This window comes from Sturnus vulgaris, chromosome 1 (genome assembly GCF_052056855.1).
Source record: "Sturnus vulgaris isolate bStuVul1 chromosome 1, bStuVul1.hap1, whole genome shotgun sequence".
NCBI lineage: Eukaryota > Metazoa > Chordata > Aves > Passeriformes > Sturnidae > Sturnus > Sturnus vulgaris.
This window is the reverse complement of record NC_142243.1, coordinates 2575529-2601231: the sequence shown is the minus strand read 5'-3', so window position 1 is coordinate 2601231 and position 25703 is coordinate 2575529. Positions and strand designations below refer to the sequence as shown.

General features: G+C 43.1%; 1 protein-coding gene across 1 annotated transcript in view; it reads right to left on the bottom strand.

Annotated features, from left to right (window-relative positions):
- OBSCN (obscurin, cytoskeletal calmodulin and titin-interacting RhoGEF) overlaps nt 1-25703 on the bottom strand; it is a 139994-nt gene that overhangs the window by 69464 nt on the left and 44827 nt on the right. The window contains exons 27-44 of the mRNA XM_088154839.1: nt 24473-24742; nt 23404-23670; nt 21717-21983; nt 20418-20684; nt 19267-19536; nt 18450-18716; nt 17459-17725; nt 15566-15838; nt 14301-14588; nt 11590-11856; nt 9888-10154; nt 9012-9275; nt 8198-8464; nt 7573-7815; nt 6378-6644; nt 5054-5320; nt 3534-3797; nt 1290-1553 (exon numbers count right to left, since the gene is read on the bottom strand). Of these exons, the coding sequence (XP_088010965.1) occupies nt 1290-1553; nt 3534-3797; nt 5054-5320; nt 6378-6644; nt 7573-7815; nt 8198-8464; nt 9012-9275; nt 9888-10154; nt 11590-11856; nt 14301-14588; nt 15566-15838; nt 17459-17725; nt 18450-18716; nt 19267-19536; nt 20418-20684; nt 21717-21983; nt 23404-23670; nt 24473-24742 (4806 nt within the window). The remainder of the gene's footprint in view (nt 1-1289; nt 1554-3533; nt 3798-5053; nt 5321-6377; nt 6645-7572; nt 7816-8197; nt 8465-9011; nt 9276-9887; nt 10155-11589; nt 11857-14300; nt 14589-15565; nt 15839-17458; nt 17726-18449; nt 18717-19266; nt 19537-20417; nt 20685-21716; nt 21984-23403; nt 23671-24472; nt 24743-25703) is intronic.

Here is a 25703-nt window from a genome sequence, read left to right as displayed (position 1 = left end):
GACTTGGACAATGAAATGCAAAGTTCCATTAATTGTGAATATGATCTCAAGGTGGGAAGGGAGAGAGGGTGAAAAAACTTCTTTAAACTGGATTAAGATATAGAAGACTTGCATGAAGTAGTGGTGATAAAATAGACTTCAATTCAGCAAGGGCAGATGGAGAATATTTAGGAAAAATCAACAACAAATACAAGAAAGAGCAGAACTGCAGTGAGGGATTTGGGGTTGCAAGAGTCCATGGAGCAAGTGCAAGTCAAAAAAAATTGAAGTGTGTTGCAAATAAAGAAATCCTTATAATCAAGATGCATAACTTGGAGTGTCACATTCTTCTCTCAAATTTTATATTTCTCCATTTCTATAAAATTTGAAATAAGGAATAATTACTTCAGATGGTTCAAGAAAGACTTTTGTTGAAATAAAGAACAATTTTCTGGCAGCAATGACTGTGACTTGGGGCTCAAGGATTGACTGACCAGTACAAACTCATTTCAGTTCTGTTTTTCATGGTTAAATTGGAAGTTTAAGACTGAAGCAATCCTTTTTTTATTGGAATACACAAAGATGGGCAGAAAAGCAAAGAAATCCACTCCCTGAAGTCAGACCTAATAGATTTCTAGGTGAGAAAGAGGCTGAAACTACTTGTGACTGTCCTTCATTAATAGTGAAAATAAAGTTTCCCTCTCTTGCATGGAAAGTTTGCAGATGAATTTGGCTGAGAACTCTGAAATATTCTCCTACTGTAATGCTGAGTATTCTGCAGTACCTGAATAAAACTCACCGTTATTCTTGGTCAGAGTTACAAAGAAAATTACACTGAACCAAGTTTTCTTTTTAGTATTTAAAATTACTTCTCAAATCCGGATGCAACTTGAAATAAAATTGCTCTTTTCAAGAGCAATGAATATTGAGCTCAATTAAAGAGCTATGAATGTTCCTGCTGCTCTATCTGTCGAGGTCCAAATCAAAAGTGAGTAAAACAGAATAAAAAAAGCAAATCTCTTTGACATCCTCCAGCCTTTGGTGTGGTACAAAGAAATACAGCCTTGCACCAACAAGAGCAAGGAGAATAAATAGGGAAAATGTTAGTGAAATCAATGGAATTACAATTGTGGTTAGAATTAGACAAAAAAAAAACACAATAAAAAGAAGAAAGTGTGTTATGAACAGAATTAATGATGGCAAGAGTAAAGAAAGAACTCGCTGTGTGTCAGTACTGAGGCTTCCAGAGGAGGAGGCACAAACACCACCCAAAAAATGTCCCAAAAATGTCCCAAAATTGTGCTCTTTACCATGCACTGTGAGTGCTGCCGTTGTCTTCTCCTCTCCACACACACAGGTGTACTCCCCAGCATCCCTGACCTCCAGAGCATGGATCAGCAGCTGGGCTGTGCTGCCCTCCTGCCTCACCGTGTATTTTTCACTGGGTTTGAGCACTTTGTGCTTCTTTCTCCACTCCACGGGGGCAGCCCTGGACAGCTCACACTGCAGAGTGGCTGTTGAACCTTCCGTGGCTTCTTCATCCCTCATCTCCTTCTGGAAATGCACAGGCAGGGCTGTGGGGGGGTCAAAAGGAGCAGAATGTGGGAGCATGGCAGAGACTCAACCGTTTCATGTGGTCTGGCAACCACAAGTGATAAGCAAAGGCTTTCCTAATTAAATCCATCAGGATTGGTGACCACTCTGAGAGCCATATGAGACTGGTTTGGAAAGCTGGAATTCCCAAGTCAGAGAGGGTTTTTTATGGTGAAGTCCATGGTAAAAAGTGAAGAACAACATCAGTCTCAACTCAGACCTACCTTGGATATTGCCTGTTAGAATGGAAAATAAAGCTTCACCAGAGCATCCAAGTTCTATGGAAATGCAAATTATTACCGAAAAGGTTTATAAATGAACCTGTATCTGAGGCATCACTTTCACTTTTCCATGAGTGACCTTTAAAAGGTCCTTTCCAACCCAAACTATTCTATAATTTCACCTCACAGTGTGGTCCAGCAGAACTTGGCCATCAAATTATATTGAAATATAAAAAATATCTCCTCAACAAATCCTCTCAACTTTAAGATTGTGACATCTTCACAATCAACATCACAGTAATGTGGTTTTCTATTTCTCAGCACCTACTGCTGAACATAAGGATCAAGAAAATGAGTTAGCACCAGGCTGAATATCTGTGATTTTTGCTATGAACCTCCAATCTGCACTTGACATGGATGAAAATTCTTATAGCCAACCAGATATTGCTAAACTTATCAGAAACAGGGCTGCACTTTTAAAGCTGACACTCCTATGCTCATGGACAACAACAACAAAAAAAAAGAAAAAAAAAAAGAAAAAAAAGAAAAAAAAAGGAAAAAAAAGCACTGTTTGAAAATTCTCTCTTTAACTTTGTAGTTCCTTTTTTAAAATTATTTTTACCATTCACTTTGAGTGCAGCCGTGGTTTCCTGCTCTCCACAAGAGCACGTGTAATCTCCAGCATCTGCCAGGACTAAATCATGGATCACCAGCTCAGCCACCGTGCCCTGGCACCTCATGGTGAACTTGTCACTTGTCCCCAGGGTTTTGTGTCCTTTCCTCCAGGCCACATCAGCTCCAGCCTTGCTCAGCTCACAGCAGAAAGTGGCCGTGCCATCTTCTGTGCCTTCCACGTTCTTCAGCTCCTTCTTAAAGTGAGGAGGGAGGGCTGAAGGTCACAGGTGAAAGAGAGCACTTTAAAATTGGGCAAGTACCGTGTCTTGACTGCCCCACTGGATGAAAACATTTTAAAATGTTTTAGGATGTGCAGAACCTGAGAGCAAGGGATGATTTCATGATCCTTGATTCGTGCTTTGCAACACACCACATTCAGCATCTCACAATGAATTGGAAATCAGTGTTGATTTATAACAGCTCTGAGCACCATAAAAGAGTGAGTTTGGACAGCTGGAAAGCACCTTATTCAAAAATCAGAGGGTGCTTTTATGATATGAGACATGGCATGACTTGGACAACCACACCAGTCTCAACCCCTCAGCTCTGACTGATTTGGAAATCTGTAGAACTACAATATCAGTACTGGGAGGTATGTTTTAAAGGCATTTTAAGATATAACAACACAAAGCTGATCCCAAGATTTCAAGGAACTATGCACAGCTCTTTCTCAAAATCAGATTAAGAATTAAAATGAACACCACGTTGCTTAGAATTAAAATTTCATAACGTTTCAATTTCATCCAAGAAAACCAAGTGAAATTTCAATGATATGCCCTAAAGAAATTAATGAGTGAAAATACTTCAAAGTGCTATTTCTGACTTCATCAAGCTTTTCATTATCCACTTCCAGCTTCCATCATCAGGAGAGAGCAGGGACTGAAAAGACTCTGTGATGCTGTTTATCAGTCCCAAAGGAAGGGATTTCACTGGAAGATATTCCCAGTGGTTGGAACAGCTGCCATAACATTTTAAAACAACAGAAGGGATCAAGAGCACACTGTGATCCCACAGGAGGATCACAGATGACAAGGCAGAAAATTCCTATTAACCCAGATATTTTACCATGCACTGTCAGGGAAGCAGTGGTTGTCTTGTCTCCACACACACAGGTGTAATCTCCTGCATCTCCTTCCTCCAGGCTGTGGATAGTCAGCTCAGCAGTGGTGTCCTTCAGCCTCATTTTGTATTTTTCACTAGGTCTGAGCACCTCCTGCCCCCTCCTCCACTCCACCAGGGCGGGTTTGCTCAGCTCACACTGCAGAACAGCCGTCCTGGTTTCTGTGCCTTCCACATTGACAAGATCTCTTTTGAACAGTGCAGGCAGAGCTATGGGTGTAATATGAACAGAGAGGACATCAAAACCATTAACCAGACCTTGGGGAACCCAGGGCTGGGGCCTGTGGCCAGTCCTTCCTCATTATAGGAAACCACATCAGTCTGGAAATCTGCCTCTAATAGAATACCACAGGATCCCATCAGGATAATTTCCACCATGACTTGCTTCTAACATTAACTTGTTCATATTCACCACTTCACAGCTGATTCCAAAACTTCTCTCTACCTATTTCACTCTGAAATAATCTATCTTGAACATTAATGACCTGAATTTTGATTAAAAGTCATCAGCCAGGGTGACAGCACTGCTGAAGATCCCTGCCTTTCCTAACATCATAATTTGTATTTCTGGTTCAGAAAAAAAAAAAATCATAACATAACTTCAGGTGAACCTTTAACCCAAGATTTCAAAGGATATAATGACACTAATGTCAAGATTACAGGCTTTTTTTAGCAGCATCCAAAAAGTTGTCTTATGATGTGCCACTAAAATAAAATGAAAGCGGCCTAGTGATGAAAATGATAGGTTAAAAGAGGGGAGGAATAGAAATTCCTTCAGCTGGGAGAAAGAAGACAAAGAAAAAGTGTGCAGAAAATCTGGGAGAATAGTTTTCTCCTCAGTTTCCCCTTGTCCTTGGCAGCTTTTTATCCATGAGGGATATCTTAAATAAAAGCTGTTCTTCCATCTATGGGAGCTGTACGTGCACTGCTCCTTCTGGAGGGGCAACCAGAGATCATCACCATTCACCATGGCAGAGCCAGGAACAAAATTTCCCCCATTATTCCTCAAGTCAGGACCTGCTGAATAATGCTGAGGGGTGGGGATTTATTTAAGTACTGTTTCCTCAGCAGAATATACCACAGTCCTGCAGAAGAGGAGGGTGGTCACTCATTCCTGAATGGAAAAACCTCTCACTGAGCTCAGCAGATTTAAAGAACTTTCCTTCAGGTTAAGCATGAAAATCCACTGATGTCAGGAAGACACAATGAGAAATCCCCTGAGAACAACATTCTGCTGGGGTTCTGCTCAACTCTTGCTCTCTGAGATGAGAAATTCTCACAACTTTTCTTTACTCTGATACAAAGCCATCAGTTTCAAACTGACAGACAGTAGGAGATGGGATGGAACAGCACCAGCAGGTCAAGAAAATGCAGCAGAATCAAAACACCAAAGCAAGTGGGAAAGAGAGAGAGGAAAAGGGATGTCCTTGAGGTACTGCTATCCCAACAGAAAATGGCTTTTTTACCATGGACTGTCAAGACAGCCGAGGTCTTCTGATCTCCACACACACAGCTGTATTCCCCTGTATCTTCTACCTCCAGATCTCGGATCAGCAGCTCTGCAGCTGTGTCTTCCTGTCTCATCCTGTACTTTTCACTGGGTTTGAGAGCCTTGTCCCCTTTTCTCCACTCCACGGGGACGCCGACCGTGCTCAGCTCGCAGCGCAGAGTGGCTGTGGCACCGTCCGTGGCTTCCCTGTTCTTCAGCCCTTCCTTGAAAAATGCAGGCAAAGCTGAAGGACAGCAATATCAGCAGTGAGATGCAGCGCTCCAAAGGGTTAAAATCACTTTTAAGTTTCCTTTTCCCTCTTCTCTTGAACTGGTTTATCAACACAAGAACAGAGATTCTCATGGGTCTCCGTGAATCAGAGTTGGGAAAGAAATGTCATCACCAGGAGAGGATTTAATATTTGCAGTAATCCACAGAGGTATTTTACATGTACTTAGAGTCACAAATCAATACAAATAGAGGTCAAACTACCATTTTTTTCCCTGTGAAATTTCAATCAAAAAGAACAAACAATTTGAAATTTCTGGAAAGAAAATGGTTTTCTTTTATGACATTTTAAACCAAAACGGGAGGATGTTTGCTGTGTTTCCACATACTTAATCAAACAAAGAGACATTTTACATTTAAAAAAAAATGAAACCCGGAGTTTCATTTTAAATGTCAGTTTGAAATGAAATTGTTCATTTCAAGACATGGTGGGAAAACAAGCATTTTCACCTGAACTGACATACCCTTTCAAAGACGTCAGGTTCAGTAAAAATCAAAGTTTTCCCTGAGAATGGTTGTCCTTTAGAAGTTCTGGGCCTGTTTTACACAGAACACCAACTGAATTCAATGACAACTGGACTGTAAGTATAAAAGCACTCTGTTGCCTCAGGAATGGAGTATGGGCATAAGATTCTATGGAATAACCTAACCTTTTGGAATTTTATGAAACCTTAAAATCCCTAAAACCTAATCCCTTTGAAGCAACCCATTTTTGTCCTGAGCATAGTGGAGAGTCTAAGAAAGGACCTTTCAAGGGAAAAGCAAAATGATGGCCCCTAATTAAGAGTGGCAGAGACCCTGGTTGCCTTACTCTGAGCTTGGACATCAACATCCCTGTCGTGCCACCAATTCCAGCTGCACAGATGCCAGTGGGTGCATTTCACTGGCATTGGTGAGCTGTGGATAAAGGTGTGGCTGAGGAAGGAGACGGGGGTGTAAGCAGGGGTCTGTCCAAAGGAACAGAGAAATCAGGGTAGCTACTTCCATGATGTGCCTTGTTTCTTTTGTTTTACCATGAACTGTTAGCACTGCCATGGTCTGCTGGTCTCCACACACACAGGAATAATTCCCAGCATCCGCCGTGTCTAGATTTTGGATTATGAGCTCAGCCACGACACCTTCCCTCTTCATTTGGTATTTGTCACTGGGCTTGAGGGTCTTGAACCCCTTCTTCCACTCCACGTTAGCAGCAGCCTTGTTCAGCTCACAGTGCAGGGAGACACTTTTACCCTCGGTGGCTTCTTTGTCCGTGAGTCCCTTGGTGAAAAGAGCAGGCAGGACTGCAGAGCAAACACGGACATGGCATCAACCCTGGGAAAGCCTCAATCCATGACTTAATCCCTCTCTTATCTCCCTGGAGCCACCAGGCCTTCTTGGTCTCCTGCAGGATTTAGTTCCTCCACAGTTTTTCTCCAACCTCTAACCCTTCAAAAGATAATTCAGTCTCTTTTTTTTTTTTTTTTTCTGAGCTCACACTTTAAAACTTTCTTTAAAATCAAGTCTATCTGCAAGATAGTTGACAAGCCAATGACCTTTTACTTCATACACCATAAAATCAAAGACATAAAATTAGAGGCTGTATTTCAATATGAGACCCAGAGCACTTTGCTTCCCTTGAGAAAAGCAGGAGTTCTACAGGAGGGTCTGATTCATGGCACTGTCTGAATTTTTATAAATAAGAGTCCCTTAAAGCAGAGCAGTTGCAAACATGCTGTCAGTTTTTTGCAGAAATAAAATATTTGCTTGGGAAGTATGAAGCCAAAATTGGTAAAAAAGAGCTGGGAATAGCAGGAGCATTAAAAGCCTATTTTTTACTAAGATTGCCCTTGTGCAGCATCAGACATTGATGAAAACTTGTTCCTCTTAGGAGCAACAAGTGCCATGGTCTAAGTCATGAAAAATAAATATTATTCCCACTTTTAGGTCAGTTCCTAAGGGAAAACTTCTAAACAAGCAGCTATTCTGGACTAGGGAGGTTGTGTTGAGTTGGGAACCAGTTCTCCACTTGTCTTTTGGCTAAAGCACCTTGGAAGCACATCAAGAAGGTATCAGGTTAAAGGAGAGAGAAGGAAGAAAGGATAGGAAAATTAATCAGCAGAAAGGAGGATTGGAAGTACACAGGGATCAGAGGAAGCAGAAATAAGAGAGGAAGAGATCTTGGAATTGCACAGGTCGACTTGGGGCACGTGCTGAGAATTTCTTTTTTACCATTTACTGCCAGAGCAGCCGTAGTCTGTCGGTCTCCACACACACAGCTGTAATCCCCAGCGTCTGCCAAATCCAAATCCCGTATTGTCAGCTCCACAAAGGGACCTTCCTGCTCTATTTTGTACTTTTCACTCGGCTTCAGCACCACATTCCCCTTTTTCCACTCAACAGGGGCTGGTTTGCTCAGTTTGCAGTGCAAAGTGACTGCCTCCCCCTCTGTAGCTTCCTTGTTCATCAATTCTTCTTGGAAGAGGATAGGCAAGGCTGAAGGATGCAATACCAACAGAGAAGGAATCAGCACCAGAACGAAATGAACTGGAGTTACTGGGCTGCAGTGTGTACACTCAATCAAAAATGCTCTGTTTCTAGGTGGGTACTGTGAAAAAGGGGAGTAAAATCTCCTAGAGGGGAGAGAAATAAATTAAACAATATACAACATATAGGTACTGTCTCAAGGCAAAAAAAAAGCACAAGGGAATATTTTATAATAGGGTGACTCTGGCACTACAGAGCCAAGAAGATTAAACTAAGAAATCACACTGATCAAGCTCTGGTTGACCAGGAAATGCTGCCAAAAGTGCTACATTTGGGGTTTAAAAAGAATCCCAGTGGGTAGGAGGGTTACCATTCACTCTCAAAGCAGCTGTGCTCTCCTGCTCTCCACACACACAGGTGTAGCTGCCAGCATCTGTCAGGTCCAGGTCTTGGATGACCAGCTCTACAAAGCGCCCTTCCCTCCTCATTCTGTATTTCCCGGTTGGGATCAGCTCCTTCCCGTCCTTCCTCCAGCGCACGGAGCCGCCCGGCCGGCTCAGCTCGCACTGCAGCGTCGCCGTCCCGCTCTCCGTGGCCTCCTCGTTCCTCAGCTCTTGCTTGAAACGGACTGGCAGGGCTGAGAGATGCAGAATGAGAAGGGATTGCCACCCTACAGCCCGCTCAGAGGCTGGATTGTGATTTATTGTCGTGGGTCTACCCAAGCCTTACTCCTTCCACCCTTAAACGCATCCTGTCTTTTTTTTTTTATGGATGGTAAAGGAAATTCTCTAGTGAATTGTTCTGTGGGAATCAACAAAACCGTGATCTTGGCTGAGATCACGCATCAAGAGGGACAAACTCATTCTCATCATTACACTACGATGAACCCTCTGAAACAGAAAACCCCAAGGAGTCCTGGGATTCCATGCTAATTCAGGAAAACACACGTGCAGGACAACACCCTTCACTCGAGGGAAAGTGAGAAGACAACACAACACACACACATCCAACATGAACTATAATAAAATGGAGACTGGGGACAGCAGTGACACGAGCAAGTGGATGGAAGAAAGTAGTGGAAGCAGGACATGAAGGAAGTTGTTGTGAGGGAATGTACAGAGAGGAGGAGGGAAGAGGTGGACAAAAACATTCCAGAGTTTCACAGGTTATCTCTGCCTTTTTACCATTCACTGACAAGGCTGCTGTGGTTTTTTGGTTCCCCACTAGACATGAATAGTCTCCAGCATCCTTTGGCTCCAGGTCGTGGATCAGCAGCTCAGCCACGGTGCCCTCCTGCCTCATCTTGTACTTGTTACTCGCCCGGAGAAGAGTTTGCCCCTTCCTCCACTGCACGGGGGCCTCTGTGCCCAGCTGGCACTGCAGGGTGGCTGTCCCACCTTCCACAGCTTCCACGGGCTTCAGCTCTTCTTTGAAGAGCACGGACACAGCTGAGGAGTGAAGCATTCTCAGTTTACTTCAGGCGCATCGTCACCACCTGGTGACCTCACACGGGACTTAAAGCCACAACAAATTCAAACTCTCTTGGCACACACAGCAAAGAAGCTCTGACCTACCTGCACCTCCAGGAGTCTGCTGATATTTACAGTAGCAACAAGAGTTTTGGACCAAATAAAAAAAGAACAATTATTTCCCAATGATTAGAACACCAAAATAATTCCCCTTCTGTTGCCCAAAGTTTTTGGTCACAGACATGTAAACACTTGTTGAGAAAGTGGAGAGAAGAATGGAATATTCTTTAATAAAGGGTGTAGCTGAGACCCTTCTTACCTCTTGGCTTAGAGCTTGGACAGGCAGCTCTATCCAAAGCATAAGAGACATTTCATAGGGAAAAAAAGATATTACTTTATCAGGCACCTTTGATTGATATACTTTAGCATGAAGTTATCCCCAAAAACCAAAGAATACAACGGACCCAGCCAGAGCTGCCTCATGTTTGTGCTGATCCCTGTTCTCCTGAACACTCTCTGGAAGTGTGCAGGGGTAGCAGGACCGTGGCAAGAACAACAACAAATGGTCACAAGCAGGTGTCTCATTCCTACCATGGATTTTGACTTGGGCTGTGGTCTGCTGGTCTCCAGTGTCACAGGTGTATCTTCCAGCATCTTCTGGCTCTGCATTATGAATCACCAGCTCTGCCACTGTTCCCTTCTGCTTCATTTCATATTTGGCACTTGCCTGGAGCGTGGCTTCTCCCTTCTTCCACACCACGGTGGCATCAGCTTTTGAGAGTTCACAGCGCAAGGAGACGGATTTCCCTTCTTCCACATCCGTGTTCTCCAGGGCTTGTTTGAAAAGCACAGGCACAGCTGGAACACAGAGCCAGGGGTTAGGACAGGCCCTCTTGATCTGCTCTGCATCCAGTCCCCCCATGAGAGCTGTCACCTCTTAAATCCAGCCCTTTTCCAAATGGCCCTCCATTGGCTGTGTGGCATCGAGGAGATTCTGCCTGGGAGCAAGAATAAGGAATAAATCTCTCCCTCTGATGTTACCACCTCACTGTGGATTCCTAGAAATGTGGAGGAAGCTTCTTTTATTTTTAAATAGGACCCTTTCAGGCTCCTCTGGGCACTGTCACCTAATGAATTCCCTGCTCCTGTGCTGGAACCCTGGATACTGAGAATTTCAGGTTTTCTGTGCTAACAGGCACTGACCCCCAGGAAAACATTACTTTTGACCTGAGGCTGTAGAAAAAGCTTCCAAAATTAAATAACAGAACTAAGATCACTAGTGTGTAGTTTGCATAGAACTATGCAGTATCACATAGTGAAAAATTTGGAATTTGAAGTTTTAAAATATAGTAATATATAAAAAACAAGATAAAAGTTTTAAGGCAAAAGTTTCTTTGTTCTTCACCTTCTTCTTCATGGGTCTAGGTAATTTTTTGTAATTAGATAAAAAAACCCACATTGCAAGCCATGGGTTATTAGTTATTAAGTTAAAAAATAACAATAATTGAAGTAGCATTTCTTATTTAGACCATTTAGCCTTAAAAGGCCTTGTAAAGAGAGAAATACATCACCATTTTTAGCTTGTTAGCTAAAAATACTGTAAAACTCGCTGTAATATAAATAAAAATTAATAAACATCTGAGTCCAAACACAAAACACCATCTCTCAAACATTTAATCCCAAGTCTGACAAAAAAAAACCCAAACAAACAAAAAAAACCCCAACCCCACAATATTCCTGCAGGGCTCTGCAATAACATTCATGTCCTGTATTTCTCCTGCTTTCTGCTCCAGCACATGCTACTAAAGGCAGTGCATTTGTTTAAGGGCAGTGGAGAGTGGAGAAGGCATTTAAGAGTCTTTGAAAGGATGTTTTGGGGAGTCTGGAGTCTATTAATTACTTGATCACCTTCAATTTTCCAGGGACTGGATTCATATTTTCACATCCTTATACTCCAGTACTACTGGTCTCCACCTCCAACTCCAGTTTTAATCACAGCCATGTAAAGCAGCTGATAGGGCAGGAACCAAAGCACAGAGAAAATTAATCCTCTGCACTTAATTTTTTTTCCCCCCTCAGTGAACAGCTACAGATTGAAAATCCCAGACACAGAATATGAGATCACATGAATTAAATACATACAGGTGCCTACAAGGGTGCAATATTACCTTTTAATTTTTTTTATTAAAGATAGCACTGCCACAAAAAAAATGAAGTGTTATGTGAGTTATTTATGTTTAATAGATCTATTAAACAGTTGATTAAGTGTGGCAATGTCTCAAATTGTACCCACCATTCACTTTGACTCGAGCAGTGGTTTTCAGTTCCCCAGCAGTGCAGGTGTAATCCCCAGCATCTATGGATTTCACATCTCGAATTATGAGCTCTGCCACTGTCCCATGCTGCTTAAATTCATACTTCTCACTGGCATAGAGAACAGTGTCTCCCTTCATCCACTTCACTGGGGTACCAGGTTTGCTGAGCTCACAGGTCAGCCTGACCTGCTTTCCTTCTTTGGCTTCTTCGTTTTGGAGCTCTTGCTTGAAAAGAACTGGTGTTTCTAAAAAAGGAATAACACCAGTGTTAAAAGAAACACTGAGGTTGGAAATTGCTTTTCTCTTTTAGTATCAGACTTCGCTTTTGAGACAGAAAACCACAAGAATGGAAAAGCACTAGCAAAGAGTAAACAGATCCTGACATCTCACATCTGGCTGCCAGCACTTTACAGAAGGAGAAAAAAAGAATTGAGGCCAGATGCTTATTTTTTTTTTTAACCACTACCTGCACTGCTGAAGATGCTGCTGCCCTTACTGCTTTTATTATTAACATCAGTGGCAGATGCAGTTAATGACACAAACTCTGCTGCAGATGGCTGCTCAGAGCTGGACCACCAGCACAAAAAACATAAAACTTCACTGAGGTCAACTCACACACAACACAGAGGACACAGAGGAATGGCAAAGCACTTTCTGTCATGGCCAGCAGTATTGATTTCTCATCATGAAAAACCCCTAGACTGTATTTTTTTATCCAGCATGAACACAGATTAAAACCAGCACAGAGCAAACACAGAGAGGGAAGCACAGCTGAACGTGGCAGGGTCTCTGTGGAGATTCCCCTGCAGCCTCTGGCACAGCCTGGGATTCAAGGCTTTAAGGTGAGCTAGCACAGGGAAAGCACTTTTGGGGGAAAACAAACTCAGCTGAAATGTTCAGATAAGGAAAAAGTGAATTCTTGAATTATGCTGTCTGAAAAATATGCAAGTCAGCTACTGACCTGTGATGCACTTAGCCTGTGGCTGTTGGAAATCTACACCCTATTATCCTGTTCTCCTTCCACTTCCAGTTTGAGATACTCAGTGTCACAGGACTACTGAATTTCTGCTTTCTATTTTTGCATTCTGCTGTTCTGATGTGACTCTGATAGAGCAAAAGTTTTCCAATCACACAATTTCTTGTAGACATCCTCATGACTTGACTCCTTGACCTGAATCAAGGTTCACATCCTACACCCATCCACACCCTTCCCTCTGAGGGGAAAAATGAGGCTGTTTATGTGGGTACATTACATATTTGGTTCTTTTCTAACAGAAAATCGTTCCTGCTGGAGTCAACACAGATCTTTGTGCTGTGTGCAATGGATATTAGGAAAATATCCTTGTGCTACAGAAAGACAGAAAATCGGGATCATTAACAACCAGCTCTTCTTCATTGCATCATCAAGGTCTTCTGTTCCTTGCACAGCCTCAGGTTGGTTCTTTGTGCTCTAGAAAAACCCTGTGAGCAGCTTGTCCTCCCACTCAGTGCTCTGGGGTTCAGGTTGACCATTCCAGTAACTCAAATGCTTTTTTTGTTCACGTTGACTTCCCCCATCCAGATGCAGGTTCTGCTCAGTCCATCCCAAATGTGTAACACCAGCTGCACACAGGCCATCCTCTGGTCTGGATAAGCACAGCCTGTGCCTGTGAAATCCTCCCTGTTCCTGCCCCAACCTGCCCAGGAGAATGATTTAACTCACTCACAGAGTGATTTAACCCAGAGACAGAGCTCCTCCTAAGCCTGGGGCTGGGACAGTGACTCAGGACAGGTAGGAGCAATTACAAGGTGGTATTTGGGGAGCCTGGTTCTGACCTGGCTAAAACCCAACCCAAACCTAACTCAGAGTTAAAAGGCTCATCTAAGAAGAGAACTTTTGCCTCAGCACAGACAACAGCCCTTTAGTTCATAGAATCATAGAACACTTTGGGTTGGAGGGGCTCCTTAAAGTTCATATCTATCCCAAACCTTCTGCCATGATCCCAGACACCTTCAACCAGACCAGGCTGCTCAGAGCCCCATCCAACCTAACCTTGAATGTTTCCAGGGATGGAGCATCCACCACCTCTCTGGGCAATCTCCTGTAATGTTTTACCACCCTCATTGTAAAAGACTTCTTCCTTACTTCTAATTAAATTAACCCTCTTTTACTTTAAACCATCTCCCCATGTCCTATCAAGCAGGAGAGCACCTCCTGCCCTGTGATGATCTTTGGGGCATTGCTCTGAATAAATCTGGCTGCCTAAAGCACCTAAAGCAATTGCACAGACAGATGTGGGGCTGTGAGTTCCCTCCTTGGAGAGAGCCATCACTGGAGACAGCTCTGGGAGCTGATCCATTCTTTCTGTGGATTATCTCTTAGCCTGGGCTGCTCTACTGCTCTCTTTTTGGGGTTTGGAATGAGATGATCTTTAATGCATCTTCCAAACCCAAACCATTCTAGAATTCCATGATTCTCAGAGGCACTGAAGCTCTTCAGAGCTAGAGCCAGGTCAGATAAAGGATTCTCCTGTTTCACATTCCATCCCCTCTCTGGCTGCTGTTCCAGATGACTTGAAGAGAACACCTCAGTGCACACCACAAGGCTCCTTTTCAGTGTAATTTCATGTTTGTATCAGTTAATTTGTATTTCAGTTAATTACATTATGCTCAGTGTAAGGCCCCAAACCATCATTCCAAAAGTTCTTACCCTTGACAGTAATGACTGCCCTGCTTTTGGCTGCTCCAGCCTCACACCCACATCTGTCACTGCCTCTCTCTTCTGCCCCGTGAATGACAAGCTTGGCTTCAAACCCTGACTGCCTGATGTTATATTTGGAAGAATTCCTAAGGCTCTTCCCATCTTTGCACCACTTCTCAGGGCTGTCTGATCTGGAGGTTTCACACTGAAGGCTCACATCCTCTCCCTCAGTGACTTCAGTGTCAACCAGCTCCTTTGTGAAGACACAGGGCTTCTCCAGACTCATAGAAAAACCATCTGAGATGGTCCAGAAGAGGTGTGGATTCTCAGATCACAAGTAATCTGTGAGATTTGGATCCAGGCTTGCTTGTATCAAAGCTGTAAGTCAGGGTTAGTAACAAATAATTTGGTGTTCGTGACTATAAAGCCCTCAGGAAGGCACCAGTGATGTTGTAAAGTGTTGTTTAACTATAAAATGATATCTGGGGGACACTGAAGAAAGGATTCCTGCTGAAGAACATAAATAATCAGCCTTTTGCAAATAAAAACTTTCATCTTCCTTCAGGAAAAAGAAATCCATTCACGTTTCTGCAGCTTCGCAAAATTTGGGTAAATTTTCAACTTTTGTAACAAGAAAAGTTCTTCAAAATAAATGTGGTTATTCTGTAAAAAATGAGATTATGATCTGACACAGTGGAGACTGTGTGTTTTACATCTCTGGGCAATGAGAACTATTTCTATTTCCAGTAACATCTCTCTAATCCCACATTCCTGGGCTGTCTGGCATTCATTTTATGTCTTTGCTACCAAACACTGCAGTTTTACCTCAGTTTAACTTCTCCAGAGAAAAACAATCCATTGTCAACAATGAATAGCAGAGAGCAGTTGCAATGGTGCCTTTCAAACAATGAAAACTGAATTTAAAACTTACTGGTTGCCCTTTTTTTTTTTTTCATTGAATTAATTGATTTCTCCTCATGAATCATCACCTTTCCTTGAGGAAAATTGAACGAAGCATGCACTGTACCATCAGTGCACTATAACATTCCCATCTAAATCCAATAAACGCTCCATGAGTTGTCCAGGATTACAAAGAGTTCATTCTCCAGCCTTAATTTCATTATATAATTAAAGTTACTCTTGATCATGTACAGATATACAATGATGGTGCTAAATTTGTAGCATTTCTGTTATTTTTTTTTCCACCTACCCACATTAACCCCACTTATTTCTACTCATAATTTCCTCTCCTGCAGTTGTGATGATGGATTTACCTTTAACAACCAAACTGGCAGATGTTTTCTTATCACCAGCTTCAAATGTAATGACCCCCGAGTCCTTCAGTGAGAGCTTTTTCAGCGTTAGCAGGTGATATCCACCAGGCTGGGACTGGATCTCATTAAGTTCATTGGTATGGAGTGGGGTTTTATCCAAAAACCACTGCACTCTGCTATAGTCTACGGGAGAGATTCTGCACTTGAACATGGCAGATTCTCCTTCTAACACAGTGACATCCTCCAGGTCTTCTGTTATTAGCACTTTCTGGCCTGAAAGGAACATAAATACATCAATTACTGGAATCTTCAGTTTCTGGCGTGAAAAATCGACAAGGAAAACTCCCAAGATTTCCCACGTGAGCATTTCAAGTAAGAAACACGTTCAGGACAGAAGATTGAAACAGAATTCCCCCGATATTGACCACAAAACCCACTCACAGGACACACAGCAAAATAGGGTGAAGACAACTTGAAAGCACCAGAAAACATAAAGCAGAACAAGTAGCCAGTACCATGCAAATCCAGGGTTGTAAATTTTCTCCTAATGAAATCCCTGGAAAGGTTGGAGGGATGAGTCTCTGACAGCATCATTGGGCTCTAAATGTCACCAAGAGATGACCTCTCCCTTGACAACCTGCCTGATTTTCTACAGCAAAACCAACATTATTTCTATGGGATAGGACCACTGATCCCACACCCTTCTTGGAATTCAGTCTAACCATAAACACAGTGGGAAATGGATAAAATGTCTGACTGTGGCTTTGGTAAAAAAAAAAACCCCGAAATATCTGCCCTAAAAACCTCCCTGTATAGATAGATACATCCCTAACTGAAAATAAACATTCATACCAAGATAAACCTCACTATAAATATATATAAAATAAGGTTATTACTCTGTATACAAAAATTCTCTGATGTTCCTCCTACTTATAAAACCAGAACAGGGATGATTTACTTTGATGTTCATGACAGAGAAGTGGTTTTTTCCATTCAGAAAAGCTGGTGTTAAAAACCTCAGAGTGAATTCAGACAGCTGAGAGCCTGAGGTTATGATGGAGATTAAACACATTACTTTGCTTCTTGAGGATGCTGTAGCAGATGATCAGAGGAGAAGTCTGACTTTACCTCCTTGCCTTGAAAAACTACAATAATTAGCAAGTGGACACTGCTGCTGCACCTCCATCTGATTATTCTTGAATCATTTCTCCAAGGGGCAGGGTTAGATGGGATATTGGGAAGGAATTCTTCCCTGTGAGAGTGTTGAGGCCCTGTCACAGGGTGCTCAGAGAAGCTGTGGCTGCCCCTGGATCCCTGGAAGTGTCCAAGGCCAGGTTGGATGGGGCTTGGAGCAGCCTGGGACAGTGAAAAGTGTCCCTGCTCATGGCAGGGGTGACACTGGATGGGTTTTAAGTTCCCTTCCAACCCATCCCATCCCATCCCATCCCATCCCATCCCATCCCATCCCATCCCATCCCATCCCATCCCATCCCATCACTCTATGGACCATTCTATTTCTCCACCACCTCTTAGAAACCACTCCTGGGAAGCAGAATCAAGGGGTCTTGAGAAAAGCCTGAAGGGAGGAAAACTCTCCTTCATCCAACAGCAGGCACTGTGAATCACATCCATTTTATGTTCACACAGGAACACCAATCTCTCCCCTCACATGAGCCTTTGGGGGGTTCAAATCACACCCAAAATGCCCCAGGTGTAATTGTTTCAATCTGCTCTGCACATCCAGCTCTACATTCCTACATTTTTTGGCCACGTGTTCCTGCCACCATGAGAGACACAGAAGCAGAAACCCGGGGCTCTGCTGCCCTGCTGAGATACAGCTCTGAGATACAGCTCTGCCAGGGCAGGAAAGGGATGTGCAGTCACCACTCATACCTTGCACAGTTAGCTTGGCTCTGGACTGGGCATCCCCAATGTCACAACTGTAAGTGTCACTGTCACTTTTCTCCAAGTTCTTTATGGTCAGCTGGAGGACTTGTCCTTTCTGTGTGATCTCGTATTTCCTGCCAGCCCTGAGCTCAGCAATGCCTTTCCTCCAGACCACAGAGGATGCAGCTCTCTCACTCTGGCACACAAAAACTGCAGTTCCGCTTTCATCGACTTTCAGGTCTGAGAGTTCCTTCACAAAATAATTAGGCTTTTCTGGAAGGAAAAAAAAATAAAGAAATTAAAAAAAAATAATGAGAGACAGATTTGTTATCCAAACTAATCCTGAGCATGCAGAGTGGTCTTGAATCCTCTCTGTTCCAACTCATAGAATCATAAAAAAAAATCATAAAATCATTTAGGCTGAAAAAAACCCACTAAGGTCACCAAGTCCAACTATTAACTTAATTAAACCATATCCAAATAACCACAGCTACACATCTTTTGAATCCCCTTAGTGGTGGTGACTCCACCACTTCCCTGGGCATCCTGTTTCAATGCTTGACCACCCTTTCCATGAAGAAATTTCTTCTTATATCCAATCTAAATCTTGAGGCCATTTCCTCTCATCCCATCAGATGGAATGCATCTAACATCACCAGGTTCCCCTCCTGCCACAGGACATATTAGGTAAAATATCTCCAGGAAAGCTTAATGCCATGGTCCAGACAATTGCAGACAGTTTTCATCACTCATATTCAAAATAGAATAATTCAAACTGCCAGTTTTGATTGCCTTGTTACAGAGCCCATGAGATTGTTCAGTATCCACAAGGTTTTTTTTTTTCATATCTAATTTTTAAAGCTTTTAACCAAAGATATTTTCATAAAATTAAAAATTGATCCTGCCCAGAGAGATGGAGGAGAAGAAGTCTCCCATGGTTGCAGATATTTGCACCCAACCTCTGCACCTGCCAGCTCCTCTGCACCCTTGCACTGACCTTGCACTGTGATCCTGGCTGTTGTTTTGGAGGTCTCTGTCTCACAGGTGTATTCCCCACTGTCCTTGACCGTGGAGTCACGGATGATGAGAGTGGCCCGTGTCCCCTCCTGCTGCAGGTCGTATTTCTGGCTTTTCCTGATTGCTTTGCCATCCTTGTACCACCTGATGTTCACATCAGCTTTGGAGAGTTCACAGCTCAGGCTGATGTCCTGCCCTGCTGGTGATGTCTTATCCTCCAGCTGTTTTGTAACCTCAGTAGGTTTTTCTGCAGAGATTAAAAAAATAAATAAATGAATGAAAATCATCTCTTTATGGTTGGGGGTTTTGTAATTCAAATCCCAGAATCCCAGAATGGTTTGGACTGGAAGGGATCTCGAAGATCATCCAGTTCCACCCCTGTCATGGGCAGTGACACCTTTCACTGTCCCAGGTCGCACCAAGCCCTGTCCAACCTGGCCTTGGACACTTCCAGGGATCCAGAGGCAGCCACAGCTTCTCTGGGCAACCTGTGCAAGGCTGGAACAAGATGATGGAAGGTTCCTTCCAACCCAAACCATTCTGTCATTTCCTGATTCTGTGGAAAAGGACTAACTACACATTATGAACCATGTCTGAAAATTAGTAATTTCTTCTCTCCACTGACCACCCAGGAGCCTTGGGTGATTATCTCTGATGCACAGTCTGGGCTGTAATTATTTGTAAACACTACCTAGTATAGCCAGTTCTCAAATAGCTACTAAAAGTTTCAGTATTTCACTTGTTTCTAAAGAAAATCTCAAGCCTTCAATTTTCCAGGACTTTTCTCATCCCCTTACCTTTCACAACCAAGGAAGCCTTGGAGGTGAGACCACGGGCAGTGAAGATGACCTCCCCAGTGTCATCAGGAATCACATTTTTGATACTCAGGGTGTATTTCCGACCTGTGTTGGAGGCTTTAAATCTCCCCCCACTTTCCACTTTTCTCCCATTCAGAGTCCAGTTGAAATCATCAATGCTTTCATGGGACAAAACACACTCAAAAGTGCAGTCTTCTCCCTGCTGGATTTCAGTGTTCTTGAGCCTTTTGGTGATGCCAATGTTCAGTTCTGGAGAACAAAAATTATATTAATATAAGTTAAAAATGCTTTTATGAGTAAAGGAGTGGAGTAATGGTGGTTTTAGCTCACAAGAAGGGTTTATCTGCTAGATTGGCAGGACACCACTGCATTCCTTACAGATGGCTGTGACATGCGAAGGAGTTTTCAGACTCAGAATCATCCCAAAGTTGTACAAAAAGAGAAATGTGAATCTTCTGGCTGTGCTCAGGAAGGACTGAATGAAGAACAGCTCAGTGGGGAAGATTAAGATTGAAAGAATTCGAGAAAAGCTGTCAGAAGAGAAGCCTCTGGGGCAACAGGTGAGGTTCCTCTCCATGCTGATAGGTGAAATGGGATGTTTGAATTTTTTGACTTGTTACTGCTGGTGTTCAAACCAGGTAAATTCTAAATTTTCTCATTAACATTATAAGTTTGGAAGCCATGAACACTCCTTTGTCCTTCAGGCTGACACAAGGTTCACAGGGCAGGCTGAACCACTGGGTTCCTCAACAGGTATTGTTGTCCTGCTTTTGGGCTTCTGCTATGGACTCTGACTCAATAGCTCAAAATATGAAACAGCCTGCTTGGGGGATTTTTTTGTTGTTAGTTTGGAGATTTTTTTTTTTTTTTTTTTTTTTTTTTTTTGTGAAACTCTTGCTTTTCTGGGAGGATTTCTGCACTTCAGGAATGTTCTGGAAGAAAATATTGTCACTACATTCCTGACACCCGGTTTTAGAAATCCCAGATATATATTTACACCAAAATTAACAGGGATTGTTCAGACATCACAGTATTATGTGAGATTTGTTCAGGAACAGGTGAGAGCCCAAAGGACCAAGCCCACCCATATTTTTAACACCCTTTGAGAGGCCACTGTCTACAACACTTACCCTGAACGCTGACCTTTGATTTGGCAACATCAGTGCCGATGTCACAGGTGTATAACCCCGCATCTGTCTTTTCAAGGTCATGGATAAGGAGGCACAGGGTCTTCCCAGACTGTATCTCCTCATACTTCTTGCTGGGAGTGATCTTCACACCATCCTTTTTCCACACAGGTTTGACCTTCTCTTTGGAGACTTCACATTCCAGTTTGATCACTCCTCGCTCCTCACCGAAAACATCATCCAAGGATTTCATGAAGACAGCAGGTTTCTCTGAAGGTCAAGAGGCAAAACAGAGAACAACCAGGATGTTTGGGACACTTTCACAGTTGCTATCAAATATTTAGAGATGCTAATAAACCCTTGGCAATGCTGCTGATACCAATGCAGAACTTAAATCTGTGTCACCATCCAGCACCCCCAAGTTCTCATCCTGCTCTCAATTCTTCATCCTGCTCCAAATCCCTTCATCCAAAGGTTGTTTTGACACGAGGGTGCAGGTGCAGCACCTCACACTGGCCTTGTTGAACCTCAAGAGGTTCACATGGTCTCAGTTCCTGAGTGTGTCCACGTCCCTCTGGCTGGCACCTCAACCCCCAGGCATGTCACATGCCCCACTCAGCTGGGTGTCACCTGCACACTCACTGAGGGTGCCCGAGAACCTGTTAAACCACAGAAACTCAGTGGTGTGACTGAACTTTGGGACATGTGAAGGACAGTAAGAAACTGTCTTCTCATGGGTGATTGAATCCAGCTCCAAACTGATGCATTAAACCCCATAGAATTATAGAATATTCTGAGTTGGAAGGGACCCACGAGGATCATCCAGTCTAACATTTGTCCCTGCACAGACACCCTAACAACCCCACGTTGTCCAAACACTCCTGGAGCTCTGGCAGCCTTGGGACCATGATCATTCCCTGGGGAGCCTGTTCAGTGCCCACCACCCTCTGGGGGAAGAATCTTCTGCTGATATCCAACCTAAACCTCCCATGACTCAGGGACTCAAGTCCTGTCACTGGCCACCAGAGGGAAGAGATCAGTACCTGCCCTTCCACTTCCCCTGACATGAAGATGTTGAAGCCCCACAGCAAGGTCTCCCCTCCACCTTCTCCAGCTGACCAAACCAAGTGACCCCAGCTGCTCCTCTCAAGGCTTCCCCTCCAGACCCTTCACCATCCTCATGGCCCATATTTAACAGCTCAACGTTCTTTACCTATTAAGCAGGATTGCCTCATGGATTTGGTAAATAATGGCATTTTTTTGCATTTCTAATTTGCATTCAGGGGCACGATCAGGACCCACCTATCACCTTCAGCTGCACAGTCTCTGACACCTTGTCTGACTTCATTGTCACCGTGCCAGCATCCTCAGGCTTCACCTGCTTCATGGTCAGCGTGTAGCACTTGCCAACGCTCTTGATGTCGTTGAAGTTGTTGGTGTAGAGGAGGGTGCCATTGAGGAACCACTCCACGTCCTCATCATCGTGGGACAGCTCACAGGAGAACACAGCAGAGCTGTCCTCCTCAATCTCCACGTCCTGCAGGTGCTTGAGGACCTCCACATTGCGGGCTGAGGGAAACCAAGGGGCACTGTCACCACCACCACCATAAATCAGCAATCACAAACAATTTCATGGAGTTTATTAGATGATTTGTTCTGGTCTCCTGCACGCCTTTGGTCACTACATTTCGCTTACCTGATTCTGCATTTGCTCCAACAGGAAAAAAAAATATTTAAAAGACTAATCAAAATTGTCTAGAACTGAGAACCCTCCATCCTCTTTTTTTTTTTTTTTTAAATATAAATCAGTTTGGACGTTTTGCTTGTGTTTTATTTATAAATAAGCAATTTTTCTAAAATGATGTTACAGTGACCCTAAGCATCCCACAGAGCTCCAATCCCTGTGTTCTTGTCACTGCACACAAACACATTTTAACTAAATTGTCCCTCATTTCCAGGGAAACTGTGACACAGAGGATGAGATGACAACAATGATTTTGGCCACAAAGGAAAGTAAAGACAGATTAAGCAACTTGCTCAGGTTTAGGGAGCAAGAGGATTTTGATTCTTTTCTTTCCCAGTCCTTGGGCAGAGATTTCTCCTTGCAGCTTCTCTGCTCATGGAATGCTGTTTTCAAGGATGAGATAACTCAGAAGATGGCTTGGGACTATTACTTTTTTTTTTTAATATACATACATGTTTGGATAGAATGGAGTCACAGAATCATTTAGGTTGGAAAAGACCTCTAAGACTGACTCCAACCATTCCCCCAGCACTGTCGAGGTCACCATGAAATCACATCCCCAAAACTTTTCAATCCCTCCAGGGATGGTGACATCACCATTGCCCTGAGTAACTCATATCAGTGTTTGACAACACAATCAATTAAGAACCTCTGCAAGGCCAAACTGCTACCGAGAGCTGCTCCCTGGACTTTTGGAAATGATTCTGTGGCTCAGCTCCAAGTCTTGCTGGAAGTGGCACAGTGAACATCTTTTCTTGCAGTGTCACCTGAGGGGAACACTGGCTAAAAACAGTTCCATGCCCAGATGGGGTAGAACATCACTACAAATAACAATTGTATATAATAGTAGTTATAAAATGTATATATAGCAGGTAGACAAATGTATAACAGATTGACAAGCTGACACAGAAATCAGGAAATGAAAACCACAGCCAAAATTTCCAGAATCAGAGGCCTGTAGCAGTTTAACATAAAGGACATTTAGAAGCACCAGAGGTCTAATTCCTTGCATAAAATGGACAATAATGCGTTTTGACAAATGTTCATTTGTGCCTTACCCAAATTCTGCCCTCCCACACGCATTCCCAACTTCGCAGCAAGAGCTGGATTTCAGGATTGTGGAATCAGCAGTTGGCTTGTGACACCACATTTATATAAAATTAGGAGATAACTGTAGGCTCAAGTGAAACAGAGAATGATAAAGACCAGCACCAAGCCAGCCCTGCTGCTGCAAACCTCTCGTACCTTCAACGCTGAGCGTGGCTTCAGTCTCAGCGATCCCAGCCCTGCACTTGTACACTCCAGCATCCTCGGGCTTCACCTTCATGATCTTGAGCTCTGCTGAGTACTGATCCCTCTTGATTCTGTACTTCTCCGAGGGCTCAAGGAGCACTTGGTCCTTGAACCACTTGACGTGCTTTGGGGAAGGCCTGAAGTCACAGGACAGGATGACCGAGTGTCGCTCCAGGACCGTCTTGTCCTCCAGCTTCCTGGTGATCTGGATGTGGTAATCTGCAAAGCAGGGGTGGGGAAGAGAAATGGATCAATCTAAAGAAGAGGAAGGTTTTAATCTGTATTTCATGCCCATTAATTTCATATGTGACTTTCACAACTGTTTTGTGAACTGCTCAGATCCTGCTACAAGTGTCAGTAACAGAGCCCATGTGCTTTGAAGCTACAACAGCACGATGATCTGTAAGGAAAGCTGATTTCTGTAAGACCAGACTGCATATTAACCACCAAATTCATGGTCCACTTCTGGCTCAGTGCTTGCTGAATTGCTCTCTAATTGAGATTTTCATTCAAGTAAAAGTAAATGAAAGACAGAACAAGGACTTCAGGACGCTATTGGAGAGATTTACCATGGTGACAGCAGAAGACAAAAAACCTTGAGGCTTTGTCCTAGATCAAGTCAACGACAAAATGAATTAAGTAAATGAGCTATCAAACTTGTCTAGTTCAGAAATGGGACAAAATTAACTCTCCTGGCAAATTTCATCTGTTTTGTCCTCCTTGGTAAAGTCAAGAGAACAAAAATAAAGCATAAACCAGTTTTAGCTTGATAGATTTGAATACCAGAGATACCAAAGTCATTTAATCTGATCCCTTCCTAAGACATTTCAGGCTCAGTTGGTGCATCCAGCATTGCTCCCAACAACTTGCAGTTGGTAACTAAACAGATCATCCAGGTACACACACATTTCCAAGAACACAGCCCAGAATGGAGTATATTTATGACAAATGACTTTCCAGGTACTGAGAGGGAGAAGATCTTTGTTCTGATTCACATGATATGCATTAAAAATCACATTACCTCTGACAAGCAGGTTGGCTGTGGATTTGGATTTGCCAATGGAGAACTGGATGGTGCCTGTCATATCAACACTTGTTTTTACTATTGTCAGCCTGTGGATGGTGCCTTCCTGGTGCATGATGATGTTTCTGCCAGCCTGCAAGGCTGCTCCCTTCAGGAACCACTTGGCAGGTTTCACAGATGGAATGGATGTCTCACATTCAAAATTGGCTTCTTCAGGCTCAGTCACGTCCTCATCACACAACTCTTTTACAATATTAATGGCTTGCTCTGGATGGAACAAGAGAGCAGGGATTTAGGGGTCATGAAAGCTTTTCCATTATCAGCCTGAACGCTCACAACATCTTTTCTGCACTTGTGAACTCAAAAGGGCTTAAAACACTTTTTTTTTTTTCTGTATAAAAGCAAAGAGATATTGCTGGTTACAGGCCAGGAAGTGAATCTGTATCTCTTGATTCTTAGTCCTAATTCTAAAGTCACCTTCCTTCCCTGATATCAAACATGTAGTGCTATAAAACAGAAAAGAAGGTTCATTGGAATGCAAATGCTGATAAAAGGAGCTGCAATATTTATGAGAAAAATAGACTTTTCCCAATACATTTGATAAACATCTCTGGAATGGGAACTCCCTCATTTTCCTTAGGAGAATATACCATATATTCATTTTTCAGGATCTTCCTGTGTGTAAAAGGATTTAATACCAATGGACTTCAGAATAAATAACATGAAATAAAAATCCTCTTTAAGCAGCATTGTGTTTCCAAAGTAAACAACAAGTGAGTCAGCCCATCCTCCTCTCAGTGTATTCTAGAGATGATAAAAATATTTTTTATGATGACTTGAGAGGTTACCTGGAACAGAGGCTGGACAGTATTAAAGGAATAAATAAGTATTCATTAAAAAGGCCTTCACAGGATACACCTTGGGCAGTACAAAAGCCCAGCCGTGGCTCCACCCAAGATGGATCTGAGTCATGAATTTTCACATTTTTATAAGTTTTGGTACATTTACATATTGGGATTAATTGTCCAATTACAGCTTCAGGTTATGAAACCCCATCCTCCCAGATTCTCTCCTCAATTCGCTGCTGTTTGCACTTTTTGGGGCTGAAGCTGCAGCTTGTCCTTGGTTGTGGGGCTGGAAAAGGATTGTTCTGTGTGCCTGAGCTGGGAGGAGAACTTGCTGACACTTTATATGAAATTCCGAGTCACACACTGAGGCAGTGCAGAAT